We start from the raw sequence: 15,069 nt of genomic DNA, 5'->3' as shown, positions 1-15,069 counted from the left end.
ATTAAATATTAGCTTTTATCAACAATACCATTAAGATAGGATTACCTACAATTGAGTTAGCGAGTTACAGTAATTTTAATTTCATCGTTGCTCCAGTCTCTTTTTCAAGCATATTTTGCATATTTGAAGCATTAGGGTTTATTTTTTCTATAAATATAGAATAATATATCGTATAAATCGACCCCATAATAAATATGAAATTGAAAAAGGTGAACATTTAGGTCCAAAACAGTTTACGAGTGCTTCAAAAAAAAATAATAATAATACATGATACTGAATGTGATGTTAATTTAAATATTATATTATATATTTTATTTTTATTGTATGCAATGACTACATTTCATGTAAAAATGTGGTGAAAGTTCGTTTAAAGCTTGTAGCAAAAAACGTGATCCAGTGTTAAAATACGTCAAGAACGTCACTAAATATATTAAATAAATAAAAAAAGATTTTCCTCCGATGACTTGAGCAATTATTAACTGATTTTCAACTTTTTTCTTTGTTTTATTCGTCTTTGCAATTTTTAAAGTTAAGCTTGACTAGATAAATCATAAAAGGATTTAATTCAAATTTTATCCAGTCTTTAAACATAAATATTAGTCTAATTTGGTTGCCAAAGAAATAAATTCACTTTTAATGAGAAGGAAGAAACATTGCTTTCCAGAGAAGAGGGAAATAATAATTAACATGAAACATCAAGGTCTAAATATTGCTGATATCGATAAAAACTCATGATGCTTCCGAAAAATGTTTTACAATACTTATTAAGAAATATGAAACAACACATTCAATTGAAAATACAATAAGAAAATGTCCTGACAAAAAAACAATTCCTTTTATTAACAGACAAATTGGAAAAATCAGTAGGCGACATCCTTTTTCGTCCTTTAGGTAAATAAAAATTGAATTAATATCAGTGTGTCCAGTAAAACAATTAGACATATTTCAGTAATCATTGGTATCAAAAGAGAATATTCGAACAAAACTAAAAGTTTGCACACAAATCTATTTATTATCCTCCAGAATTTGGGCGAAAGATACTTTGAAGTGTTGGATACATGTTCAACACAAGATCAGATAGTAAAAAAATCTTTCATCGTCCTCTTATTATTAATTTGGATCCCAGATCCACTATAAAAACTTTGAAACACGGTGGAAGAAAAGTTTTGATTTAACGTTTCTTTGCTTGGCATAAAATAGGACCATTACCAAAAATTATTAGCAAAATGGATTGATCCGTATTTAGAGACATCCAGAAAAACATCATGAAAGATATAATGTTGGTTAAAAGATAAAAATGTTTCTCAATTGGCCAAAAGTACGGATCTAAACACAATTCAAAACTTGTGGTACGACATGTAATTTAGAAAAAGAATTCTGGTTATTAATTGAAGAATCGTCGTACTGAATCCCGTAAGGTGGTTATAACGATCAAAAAATATTAACAATTTTGTTGGGTATAAATTATTTAACAAATATATATATTTTTCAAAAATATGCTATTTCTCTAATCATTACTGTACATGCAAATTATATTGTAATTTGAATTATCTTTCTTAGATATTAGAGAATTTCTTCTACACCAAGGCTTACAACATTGCAACTCTTTAATATTTAATATTTTTCAAATAAAAATTTGTATAAACTAAATTGAATACAGACAATAAAATAAAAAAGCAGTCCCAATATTCCTTAATCATTCCAGTGAAAAAAATTCTCAAAAATCTACCACTGTAAATGTCAGTAAATATTCACAGGGTATGTTATAATAATCGCTTTGCAGAAAATTTACTGCTGCATATAAAAAGGAATTAGGGAAAACCGGATAACTGGTTTTACGAGCACTAAACTATATATTGGGACAAATGAATAAATTACATAATTTAAATGTTTCACATATTATTTTTTCCTAAGCGTTTTTCAAAAAAAAAATAATTCTATATAATTAGTCAGTTGTCAATAAATATTATCAAACAAAAACGATACAAATATTGGGACAATATAATGAAACTGTAATAAAAAAGAAAAATACAAAGAATTTACTAGGGGGTTACGAAGAAATGTAAAAAGAAACGTCATTGTTATCGGTTAGGTAAATTAAAGAAAGTGATGCGTGGTATAGCGGCAAGTTTCAAAAATATGTGAGTTAGAGGTTAAAAATTATTGCCGTAGCAAAACAATACGTGAAGTGGCAGATGAAATTAACACACTATAAGCGGGTCGGGTAAAAATACCCTTCTCGAGAACTGTTGATTGTTAGTGAACCGGGTAATTTTTACCTTTTTGAATGTACTTACTTTAAAAGCGGGGTGAGATGATTTTACTCTATTGGTTTACATACGGAACTGAAAGAATTATATCTTAATTTTTGTTATAATTCAACAACTTAGTTTGGACTATTTTGCTGCCCGCCTATAGTGTGTTAATATTCCAAAATCAACATTCTGGAATATAATTAAGCATTACGGTTAAACTGGAAATATTTTGTAAAAGAAGATGACCAGGTCGCCCAAAATTAGTTTCTAAAATGAATAAAAGAATATTAATAAAAATATACAAAAATGGTCGAAGAAATACTTTACGGCAAATTACAACTGAATGGATCAATAAAACTGGATTAAATTTATTAAGGGAATGTTGTCGAATTCATAAATGTAGGTTTTTTATAAGTTATATAAGGTAAAATATAAAATAACAATTTAAAGGAGTGTATAGGCAAATGAAAAGCCACTGTTAACGACGAAACAAAAGCAAAACAGGCTTACGCGGTCTTAGTCTGTAAAAGATTTTCCAGAGTAATTTTTAGCGATGAATTGAAATTCGACGTTTATGTTGGTGATTATCGAAAACGAGTTATTCGCAATAAACCTTAAGCTTTTCACAAGAATTATCTAAAACGCACGGTAAAGTTGCTCAAAGGAGTTATGATTTGGGGCTGAATGGTGGCTATAAGATTAGGATCCTTTGAATTTATTGATGACACTGTGAACGCTGCAAAATATCAACAAACACTGCAAAATAATCAATATCGAAAAACTAGATGTTGGTGAAAATTGCATTTTTCAACAGTCCTGATCTGGATGTCATTGAAACTATATGGCATAAAATGAAACAAACATTAAGAAACAACCCAAAACGGACATTACCCTAACTTAAGGCCAAAATAGAGGAGTCAATGCCTAAACGAATTCAGACAGCCATCAAAGCGAAAGGTGATGTGACTCCATATTAAACATAATGTACCGTAACTTGTCTCAATATATATATATATATATATATATATATATATATATATATATATATATATATATATATATATGCTATACCAAACTGATATTTTTCTTCTTTACAAGTTAACATATAATACAAAGATTATTTTGTTTTTTAAGTTGTTCATTATTTTCATTAATTGTTAGTAAGCTAATGATATAGTATTAAATTAAAAAAAACACATATTAAAATAAATAAAATGTGAAATACCTGAATTATGCATACATTTTATTTTTCCCAATATATAGTATAGTGTTTCATAACTTATCCGAATTTTTTGAACCAGATATGTAGTTCTAAATAATAAGTCGATTTCTTAAAAAAAATCTAATAAAGGTCCATCAGGAAACATGATAAAAATGTTAAAATTTGTAACAAACCTTGTTTATGTACTTTTTATACAGTGTTTAATTCTTAATATTTTCAATTATTGTAACCCAAAAAATTTTTATCTGTAACCGTACAGAGATATAAAATATCGGTGAATTGCGTCTGCCCATAATCTGCGTCTCCAGGAACAGCAGCGAGAAGGAACGTTGGGACTAGAACGACGAAATTGGATAAGACGAGCCCAAGTTTGCTTGCAGGTCAATGAAGAAAACAACTTCTGTAGAGTAAGGTTTGTTACAAACTTTAAACATTTTTTATCTCGTTTTCTATTGGACTTTTATTAGGGATAATTAGGGATAGTGGTCCTGGAAACTATATTCATTTAAAGGAGATTAGTACTTTAAATTTAAGAAATTTGCCAGAACAAATAATAAATGAGTTATATAGTAGTTTATAAAATGAGGACATGGATGGTGATGCCATCAATATAATCAAGATAATATTTTTCAACACAATTTCTGAGATTGGTTTTGTCAGTTATGAACTTAAATGTGAAAGTTGTATATCAGAACTTTATTGTGCCCTTGATAATACACTAACAAAAGTGACAAAAAAAGTCGTGAATTTCGTTCGCATACAAATGCGGATGTACTTTGTATTGATAGAACAGAAATAGTACTTAATGTTGAAATTTTTGTTTCCAAAATAGATTAGTTTTTACTTTTAAGGTAACTGAAAATACAGTGTTTGTAAGTTTTAAAATAAATGTTAAGTAACTGTTAAATACAGGTATGTTACGTTACTCAGAAATAATTTAAAATTTAATTTAATTTAAATTAGCAATTTAAACAGTAAATAAAATATTTAAAGCGCGCGCCCACAGTAAAATCCTGCCATTTTGCAACTGCGTTCTATTTACAGTCGAATCCCACAATACTCCTGCCTCCCACTCATAAATCAATAATTGCATAGAACGAAAGAGGGGGAAGGGATGCTTCACCCTGATCCAGTGCTCTGTGTCTCTGATCGTCTTGCTACTCTGCGCCAAAAATGTAAGACGATTCGTTACCTTCCTGTAAAAATATTACATTGAATGCACGTTTCCATTATCTAGCTACCATATTTCAAACATTTAATAATTCAGACATGGACGTCACAAAATCCAGTAAGTTAGAGACGACTTGACGTTGTATTAATGTTATTGTTGTTAGTGATCGGATTATATACAACAAAAAACCCCCGAAATATGCATGCAAATATGCATGAAAAATCCCTTAAAATGTGCACGAAATATTTCAAAATATGCAATGTTAAATAATAAAAATAGAAATTTTTAGTATTTTATTTTTTTTAATTACAACAATTAATACATGTTTAACTTTTTTTATTCGTTTCAATAATATGTTCCATATGTTCAGTAGTAAGATTGTAACTTCGGTCACTCAGAATATTTTTAAGTTTCTTATAGACTTACTTGTGTAAGAAAATTTTATTTATTTATTTATTTTTTCAAAATGCGAAAGAATCATCCTTTAAAAATGTTTTTTGAACGTGCTTATTAAAATATTACACCTATAGATTATAAAGAAATATTTATTTTTTATTATTATTCATATATCACATACCCAAATAGGACTTTTGTTAAAAAACTTAAGAAACACCCATTTATTATTTTTTGTGTTTGAAATATTTATTTATTTATTTTTTCTAATATTATAGATATATGTGTATACTAACAGCCGATGGACCGCTGCGATTAAAAGGCGCGAGAGCGTTTATACTTTGTACCAATCACTCGTATCACAGTTCGCGACGGCGTTCGGCGAGCAACTTGTTGAAGTCTGTACGAAGTCTGTTGTAAACAGAAAAACGCCGTTCCACATCCACTGAGCTAACTGAGATGTATTTTAATTTAGAGGCAATGTTATGACTTATTATTTCTGGTATCCATTCCAAAATTACAATCGAGTCGCGATAAAGTAAAGACAAAAAATCTGAGATGATTTATTTATGAACATGAAAGGATGCAATGAATTTTTTGTTTGAATAGAAATGCCTTTTCTTGAGTGGCTTTTACATTTTAAATGTCACTTATACCGATTACAATGGATTTGATCCATTTCAATTGGTGTTTACGTGGCTACGGAATGAGTTATGTTCGGTTCCCGTATGTCATTTCTGGATCTCTATCAAATATAGCCTCATCCTCATCCTGAGTCGATTTTGCAACACCATATTGCTGTAACACTAATGCCTTTGTTGCCAGTCGTCAATCATGTTTGCTTATTCATATAAAATTAGGTATTTACATCTAGGTTTGTCCATTTTACAATATTTCATAGGAAAACCACCTACACAGAATTAAACTTGAAATTAACAATGTCAACGGTTGTACGTGTTAACAAGATCGAGGTTCCAACTGTTTCAATTATAAGATGGTCAGTAGAATAAATTTTTTGTTACATTATTCATATTAATGCATGGTAACGTTATCGCGACTGTATCTGTAGCAATTTATCTAGGTATTCCCAAATTTCTCTTATGAACTTGATTCTTAAATTATATGGCGACTACATAGGGTGTTTTTAAATTAAACAGATATTAAAGAGTTTAGGCTTTATCGGTCATAAGTATGTAGGCCGACGTTTCGGTTTTCATATTGAGATCATTATTTAAGGTTTAGGTTTGAGTTTTGCGCTTATAAATTTTAGTACTTTAAAATTGAAGAGAATGGATGCATACCGTTTATTGTTATGTTTTGGTAATTAGAAAACCAGATGAGAGCTTAATACACACACTATACAGAAGGAAAATTTATACAGATAGATATTTAAATTCAAAACAGAAACAATTCAGTGACTGATACAGGTTTCGATGAGGAATCTTTAGGAGCCGAATTAAAATATTTGACTAAGATATTAAGGTACAACCGTATCACAGATATTCCAAGACCGATAAGATGCAAATGGAGCGGAAACATATGGAAAATCAAAAAAGAAAAAGACATCAGTACAATGATATTTTTAACTTACACACAAAATTGTACAGATAATATTTATAAATTATTATCAAACCCCATTTCAAGACAATATTTCTACCATAAAATAAAGTATACGATATTACAATATCTGTAAAAGATAAATCAACGTGCCAATCCAGGAATATACAAAATACCCAGATTGTTACTAATCCTATTATGGTAAAACCTAACGTACTATCGCTTACAGAATTGTATTACCACCCCGAGAGTCATTTTCGCTTACAGCATTCGATGTTGTGTAACACACACCAGACTGATTTACACTATATTTGTGAGTTATGCGGCAAGCGATTTTGAACTAACATCGGTCAAGCAATTATGTACGCGATGGTACATGGAATACCTGAATAAATGAGCACGAAAGAACAATATATTTGGGACAAGTTACATAATCAGCATTGGTAGAACATATATTCAAAACGAGACTTAAGACTTTCCAAAAGCAAGAACCTTAGAAATTGTTTCACAATATAAACAAAAAAAAGCTTATGGAAAGTTTAAAAATATACAGAGATAAATATATATTTGAACACATAATCAAGGAAGAAGAACCAATCAATCCTGGTTGGATCTCAGAATACCAGGTGACCAACAATAAGCAATCAATGGCAGATTAACTACTAACAGTTTATACCCGCAAAAAACACACTTAAGCCTTAATTAATAATAGGAAGATCTAAACGTCAGCATACACTTACACAAAACGGAGTGAAACCCAAAAGTTTAACAGAACCAATAAACAGATCGTTTCAATATAATAACCTTATTTAGAAACATAGAATCATGGCACCTATTCTTCTTTTAAGTTGAATTAATATATTTGTGTACGAAAGAAGTAAAAACTCCGATATAATTGGTACAAAAGTAATTTGAAAAAACTTCTGCTTAGCCCAATATAGTGGAAATATACATTATTCTCAATGTTTAGTTAATATATGCAATAATATGAGATTTTGGACAAAATATGCAAAATCATATGCATGTATGCAAATGCATATACTCTAGTGTCTAGTTATTATATGCCCTGACAATTATTTCAGATTTTGATCAACTGCTGCCAGCAATAAAAGAAGCTATCAAGAATTGTACGTTTGCAAGTATTGACTGCGAAATAACTGGCTTGAATGTTACCAAAGATATAAATGCTTTTGATACTCCTGAAGAGTATTATATTAAAGTTAAAAAAAATTGTCTTGAATTTTTGGTTATACAGTATGGTTTAAGCCTTTTTAGGTAGTTTCTAACGATCCTAATTAAACTGGAAGGCTAAATATTATTTATCTTGTAGGTATGATAAAGAAAATAATACTTTCAAACAAACCACCTACAACTTCTACATATTTAGAAAACCAATTAACCGTAATATTCCAGATCAAAGATTTCTGTGTGAGTCCAATAGCATAGATTTTCTCACTGCACAGGGTTTTGATTTTAATAAATTATTCAAAGATGGCCTATCTTATTTGACTTCACAGGAATATGAGAAGTTCAAGAGTGATTTGGAAGAAAAGAAAAAGAATCACATATTTACAATCCAAAACGAAAACAAAGATATTATTCCTATACCTGATAATTTAATAACGTTTATTGAGGATGTCACGTAAGGGTTGTCTGTTATTGTGACTATTGAATGTAAAAATATTTGAATTTTAGTAAAAAACTTGAAAATTTTGCTGAATCTAATGAAACAGAAATGTCACTACCGAGGTGTGGTCCCTTTGCCAAAAAATTGATTTACCAAGTCGCTGAAGACAAGTTTGAAAATAAATTGACACTTGAATCTAGACAAGTGGAAAAAGACAGAATTTTGTTTGCAGTCAAGCAAAGACCCAAAGAAAGAGAGCAAGAAATATTTGAGAAAAAACATGAAGATGACTTTCAACAACTTGAGGATTATTTAGGTTTCAGTAGAGTAATACAGGTTTTAAAAGATTCAAAAAAACTTATAGTGGGACACAACCTTGGCCTGGATCTTATGCACACCATTGATAAATTCGTGACTCCTTTGCCTGAGGATTACGAAGATTTTAAGACCTGTGTTCAGAAGATATTTCCACAGTAAGTCCTATCACAGTGGCACGGGGTTTATTTAAAACATTTTCACTCTTCCAGAGTTATTGATACAAAGTACATGGCAAATTCAGAACCGTTCAAAGATCTCATATCATCAACAGTATTAAAGAGTCTTTTAAATACTGTGGCGCAACAACCGTTTAAAACAATTGATACTGAAATTGAAACTGGGGCAGAAGGCTACAAAATTGGTGATAACAAAGAACATAAAGCTGGATATGTCGCTTTTGTCACTGGTTACATTTTTATTTCTATGTGGAGATATTTGGGTATTATTCATTTTGAATTTATTAATTAAATTGTTTTGGATATTTAACTGTTTAATTTTTAGGAATAAAAGCGGACAAATCGCCGAAAGACACGTTTAAAGATTTCAAATTGCTTAAAAAGGTATTAAATCGTATCTTTACCATGAATCTTGTTGACAACCAGTACATAAACCTACAAGGAAAAGACTGTAAGACATTGCACTTTTGCTTATTCGATGCTTTTGCTTAATTGATCATATTTTCTTAGTAAATCCGTCTCGAGATCACGTTTTCTATCTAACATTCCCAAAAGACTGGAAATACAACGACATAGTTGAACTGTTCAGTCCATTCGGTCCTGTCTTTGTTTCTTGGTTGGATGACACATCAGCCTACGTGAGTTTACAGAAAAAAGATCAAGCGGCTTTAGCTTTGAACACACTATCGCAGAGCGACGACAGCTACACTATTATGCCGTTCAATAAAAAATTCGATTTTGATAATGATAATGAGGGAAACACCAAGAAAATGCGGATGACCAGTTTAGAACGGTAAGTGTTCACTCATTTTGTAAGAACAATTTTGATTATAAATTTTTGGTTTCAGTCTTTTTAATATTCTTACTATCTTCTTGCTGGTATCTGCAACTTGGAGGTGCCTGGAGATGCTGTAAAACCCACAGCGAAGCTTCGAGTGAAGGAAGCGGGTGTGTGGGAAGCTGTATCGAAAATGAATTAAAGGAAAACTGAAAAGACTCAAAGAAAGTGGTACCTGGGATTAAGAAGCTGTTTACAATATAATTATTATATATACATATATTTTACTGTTTAGACGATTAGGAATAAAGATTCTATGTCAATATTAACGGCTTTTATATTAGTTATATGTTCTACAATTTATACTTATTATTCAAAAAAATTACGTCTGACCATTTCAAAATTTAAGACTCACAAGTATTTTCTTCAATAAGAGAACAGAACTGAAATTAAATGAAAGAACTCTTTAAAATAAATTTATTGCATAAAATGAGTTTCATAAATTTAGTAAAAGGAAAATTAAGTGGTTAATTTTATGATTGATGGAACTAAAATATACTAAAACAAACATTTTACAAAAATATAATTTATTGTAAACAATTAATCATCATAATCTTCATCCGAAGAAGAGCTACAGTTTTGGAAATATTCAATAATTTTAAGTTTCAAATTCTTATCTTCCACAATATGTTCCCTTTTTAACAATCCTTCCACACATCCAATGTAAGGACACTTAGCCTTCTTCCCAGCACTTTCAATATAACTAAATATTGAATCTTTGTTGTAAACATGTCCACATTTTGTGTTTATATATGGATTTTTGATCACACATTTAACAAAAGGATCAATTGGAGGTTTGAAAACATTAGCACACATGAGTGAATTATCTCCAACTTCTTGATACTCCATAGATTTCGTTTTTCGACTTTTTTCAATTGTTTCAATTTGTTTCTCCCCTTCAATTAGCTCTTTCCAAATTGGATTTTCAGTGGGGTCATTATTACTTACATTTTTTTCTAACATATTTTGGTATATATCAGTTATATTATGTTCTTCATCATTACTTTCAAGATTTATCTTACCCAAAATATCATATGAACACCTCATATTATATTCAGTTGTGCAGAATGTTTTTAAAGAATCTTTTAATTTTTCAAACAACATAATATTTTCGTTTCCTTCTGTCTCATTATTAATTATTTTTTTGAAGTCGGTGAATATTTTAACACACTCTTCTATTACTTCGTCGAATTGTCCTCTACTTTTTTCTAAATATTCTGAAGTAGCCATTGCTTGAACGATCATAATATTTAAGAAGAACTTTATTTATTTTACTGGTATAGGTTACATTATATTCAAAAAGAGAATAAGATGAATGCTGGTCAGATACATACGCATGCGTTAAATATTTTTATAACTGTTTTCTTACGGTGTAGTCGAGTTGTAGTAATTCTCCCAAAAGTGCCCGAAAATTATTTAGTTTTTATAAAAATAGTATGTAATAGGACTAAAACCGCAATAAAAATTTCAATATTTTTTGAAAAACGAGTTGTTTGTAACTATTAATATAAATTTATTAATCTTTTCTCTCTTAAAGATGAAAATCGTCATTCATCAATTCAATGGATTTACAAAATACTTGCAACATACAAGGGTAGATAGTATATTGCACCTCCAATTTGTTCCATATTTCAGTAGACTACACAACCATTTGACGACAATTAAATCACAAATATGAATCTCATGGGGCAGTTTCAACTCTTTCTGTTTCATCATCAACAGCATTTGTTTTAAGCCCATACACATTTAACAATGATAAACAATTGTTTTTCTCTATTTTTATTCTATTAGAATTAGTTTTCTTTAATTTCTGTATATTTTTATTAACACAAATGCCTCTTAATGAATTTCACAATGTAATGATAACAAATATTCATAGAAAACCAAATATTAGTATGATCAAATATATGAAGAAAAACTTTGTGATCAATCAATTAATGATTACCAAAATAATATAACAATAATAAATTTAATTATATATCAAGGATATATATATATATATATATATATATATATATATATATATATATATACTTTTTTATAAATTTGGCAATGCCGTGTCGATGATGAACATAACCACAAAATTGAAATTCACATTTTTCGAAGATATTTTTTAAATAATGTATATTTGTGATATTTTTTGTGATACAAATAGTTAATTGTTATATAGTAAAAATATTGTTCAACATTTTATTGGTAAGACAAAAATTAATAACCTTATTGTTATAAACAAATAATTTTTAATAGTATATTATATATTATTATTAATTATTAATCTAAATAGACAACATTCTTATATGTTATTAAATATTGTGAAATATGTTTTAATAGTATTTTAGATACATTAGATACAATTACTGAATACTGCTGTATTTAAATATCAAATTACAAAAATGGAATCAATAAAACCAACACCTCAAGAATTTCAACATTATATGAAATTACCGAAGCATATTAGAAACGTGTGTATATTAGCTCACGTTGATCACGGCAAAACCACATTATGTGACGCACTTTTGGCTACTAACCGTCTAATTAGTAAACGTTTGGCTGGTACTGTCCGATATTTGGATGACCGACAAGATGAACAAGAAAGAGGTAATATTTTTAAGAATAACATTATATAAAATTATATTAATTATTAACAATTTGTAATTGGAATCTAGGACTTATTTTGTTAAATTTTAGTACTATTTATATTGCATACATACCAAATTTTTTCTATCTATTCAAAATATTTCTCTAACCCAAATCCTTTTAATATTAATGTGATTAATATATTCTAGGAATAACTATGAAAAGTAGCGCGGTGTCGCTCCTAAATGTGGTGAAGGACCCAGAAAAAGGTAACATTCCAATTTTACTAAATCTAATAGACACTCCAGGCCACATAGACTTCTCCACGGAGGTAGGAGCGGCTTTACGCGTCTGCGATGGGGCCGTGGTGCTCGTCGACTTGGCTGAAGGTGTTTGTGTTCAAACAAGGGAGTGCATCAAAAAGGCTATGCAAGAAAAGGCACAAATGGTGCTCGTTTTGAACAAATTTGATCGGTTGATTGTTGAAATGAGACTGGACGTTAATGAAATTTTTAATTATATACTGAGAGCGATCGAGATTTGCAACGTTATTGTGGCAGAGATGTACCAATTGGAATATCCAGATTGCGGCGTGGATGTAGAGGATAGTGGATTCTTGTTCAGTCCTGATACAGGGAATGTTATATTCGCCAGCGCCATTCATGGATGGGGCTTCACTCTGAAACAGTTATCCAGACTGTTTTTACCCTTGGTTATTGATGAAACTGTTGACACTCTCACAAGCAAATTATGGAACTTTGATTGCTATGTGGATCAAAAAAAGATAATTAGAACTGGAGCAGTAGTTAAGGGAAAGGACAACTTATTTAAACAGTTTTGTATTAAAACTATTTTAGCTATCTATGAAACAATAGTTATAAGAATGGACAAACTGAAAGTTAACAACATACTTCAAAAACTGGGCATAACAACACCTACAAAAGATATGCTTCACAATGATCCAAAAATCCAAATCAAGGCTATAATGCAAGCCTGGAAACCAATTGCAGAAACTATTTTATTACAATGTTTTAACATCTTTGGTAATCCTGGCACAATGTCTGCAGAAAAAACTGACTATTTATTGAATGTCACCAGACATCCTGCTGACATCCAAATACAAGAGTGTATAAAAAATATAAAACCACATATAGAAAATCCTACAGAGGACACTGAAACAGTGGCGTACGTTTCGAAAATGTTTTGTATGGACAAAAAGAATGCGAGTGGATCCAAAATTGTGATGCCTGCTCCAAGAGCAACAGTCTTAGAAAAACAACTTAATAGTTTGTCTTTAACTGAAGAAAAACCGAATGTTATTGAAGAGATAGACAAAATTCAAGTAATTGCATTGACTCGACTTTTCACTGGCACTTTAAAGGTTGGACAGGAAATCTACGTGCTTGATTCAAATTACCGACCTGGGAAAGACAAACACGTGGAAAAAGTCGTCATTAAGAACTTGTATATGTTCTTTGGCAAAGACGTGATGGATGTGGATAGCGTTCCTCCAGGTAACTTTTGTGGAGTTGGAGGTTTGGAAACCAGCGTTATCAGAACTGCCACTTTATCCACTACATTGAACATGGTTCCGTTTTATGAAAGTCCCGCTTTAGAGCCAGTTATCAGAAACTCGATCGAGCCAGCGAATCCTAAAGATTTGCCCGTGTTACGTGAAGGTTTGAAGCTTCTGATGCAAAGCGATTCCTGCGTCCAAGTTATGATACAGGAGAATGGTGAGATGGTCCTTTTGACGGCTGGTGATGTGCACTTGGCGAAGTGCATAGAGGACTTAACCAAAAAGTTCACTAATATTGCAGTCAATGTTTCTAGTCCAATGGTGGCACTCCGTGAGACTGTACTAATTTCTGGCAACGATTTAGATTATTTAAACAACGTAGAGAATTATATGACGACGCAGAATGATCACCTAAAATTGTCTGCCGTTGCGTTGCAAATTCCAGAAAACATAATGGAAGTTTTGAAACGTAACTACCTTCTTTTAAGAGATGTGGAAGATACTCAAAAGAAATCGTTGATTGATATGGTAAATCTGGATGGTCAAACAAATGAAACCGTATTGGAATCATTACAAACATCAATTAAAGCATTCAAGGATGCAATAGCTGTAACAAGAACAAGCAAGCAACCAGTTTGGAAACATTTGGAAGACACAATATGGAGTATAGGAAGAAACTCTCAATGTATTAATGTATTAGTCAACAAAGTAGAACATTTTGGAAGAAATATTTTCACATACCTGGATGCAGCAGATAAACGATTGTTCTTTGACCACTGCGTTGTTAACGCGTTCGATACAGTGTGCAAGGCTGGACCTTTATGTGAAGAACCGTTGATGAACGTAGCTTTCGTTATAACAGAATTTGAACTGTTGAGTGATGTAAAGCCTGAGGAAATTACACCCCAATTCGCTTCAGGAATTGAAGGAATGATCAGAAATGTATTGAGAAAATCATTTGATAAACGTGAAAGAAGATTGATGGAACCGATGTTTACTACTGACATACAAGTCAATACTAACATTCTTGGAAAGGTTTACTCAGTTGTGAGTAAAAGATGTGGCAAAGTTCTGGATGCAGTTGGAATGGATGAAGAAGAAAAAGTGTATCTTGTAAAAGCTCAAATTCCCGTGATCGAAAGTATTGGGTTTGCAAATGAGATTAGGACTGCAACTTCCGGTCAAGCTAACCCTAATTTAAAATTCAGCCATTATGAGGTTATTGATGGAGATCCCTTTTATGAGCCAGTTGAGGAAGATGATGAAGATGAGAGTATTAACGTAGAATCGGCGATCAGGGCGAGTAAAATCAGAAAAGACGTTAGAACCAGGAAGGGTTTGTATGTAGAAGACCAGGTTGTTACCCACGCTGAAAAACAGAGAACGCTCAATAAAAAGAAATAATTTTATTTTGTT

At 30.7% G+C, this 15,069-nt stretch overlaps 2 protein-coding genes across 4 annotated transcripts; both read left to right on the top strand.

Moving 5' to 3' along the window:
- The first annotated feature begins 4,609 nt into the window (after nt 1–4,609).
- On the top strand, nt 4,610–9,822 carry LOC109599324 (poly(A)-specific ribonuclease PARN). Of its 3 annotated transcripts, none has more exons than XM_020015304.2 (9): nt 4,610–4,652; nt 4,715–4,765; nt 7,681–7,873; nt 7,929–8,240; nt 8,294–8,698; nt 8,753–8,982; nt 9,045–9,170; nt 9,230–9,512; nt 9,568–9,822. In XM_020015304.2, the coding sequence occupies exons 2-9, from the start codon at nt 4,747–4,749 to the stop codon at nt 9,632–9,634; spliced, it is 1,635 nt and encodes a 544-aa protein (XP_019870863.1). In that variant the 5' UTR covers nt 4,610–4,652; nt 4,715–4,746; the 3' UTR covers nt 9,635–9,822. The 3 variants fall into 3 exon arrangements, with proteins under 3 accessions (XP_019870863.1, XP_019870865.1, XP_019870862.1); XM_020015306.2 differs by having other exon boundaries at nt 4,616–4,765; nt 7,929–8,026; nt 8,090–8,240; XM_020015303.2 differs by having other exon boundaries at nt 4,616–4,765.
- A 1,804-nt stretch (nt 9,823–11,626) lies between these two features.
- On the top strand, nt 11,627–15,062 carry LOC109599307 (elongation factor-like GTPase 1). Its single transcript, XM_020015278.2, has 3 exons — nt 11,627–11,753; nt 11,889–12,155; nt 12,344–15,062. The coding sequence occupies exons 2-3, from the start codon at nt 11,951–11,953 to the stop codon at nt 15,055–15,057; spliced, it is 2,919 nt and encodes a 972-aa protein (XP_019870837.2). The 5' UTR covers nt 11,627–11,753; nt 11,889–11,950; the 3' UTR covers nt 15,058–15,062.
- The last annotated feature ends 7 nt before the right edge of the window (nt 15,063–15,069 follow it).

Source organism: Aethina tumida, chromosome 1 (genome assembly GCF_024364675.1).
Source record: "Aethina tumida isolate Nest 87 chromosome 1, icAetTumi1.1, whole genome shotgun sequence".
In the NCBI taxonomy this organism is placed as follows: domain Eukaryota; kingdom Metazoa; phylum Arthropoda; class Insecta; order Coleoptera; family Nitidulidae; genus Aethina; species Aethina tumida.
This window is presented reverse-complemented; position numbering and strand designations above follow the sequence as displayed.

What these genes read in the sequence shown, in the direction of transcription:
- LOC109599324 (XM_020015304.2), top strand. An exon ending in ACGTTTATTGAGGATGTCAC is followed by an intron (nt 8,241 to 8,293) that starts GTAAGGGTTGTC and finishes TTTGAATTTTAG; the next exon opens with TAAAAAACTTGAAAATTTTG. An exon ending in GTTCAGAAGATATTTCCACA is followed by an intron (nt 8,699 to 8,752) that starts GTAAGTCCTATC and finishes TCACTCTTCCAG; the next exon opens with AGTTATTGATACAAAGTACA.
- LOC109599307 (XM_020015278.2), top strand. Translation starts at nt 11,951, where the DNA reads ATGGAATCAATAAAACCAACACCTCAAGAATTTCAACATTATATGAAA. An exon ending in ACAAGATGAACAAGAAAGAG is followed by an intron (nt 12,156 to 12,343) that starts GTAATATTTTTA and finishes AATATATTCTAG; the next exon opens with GAATAACTATGAAAAGTAGC.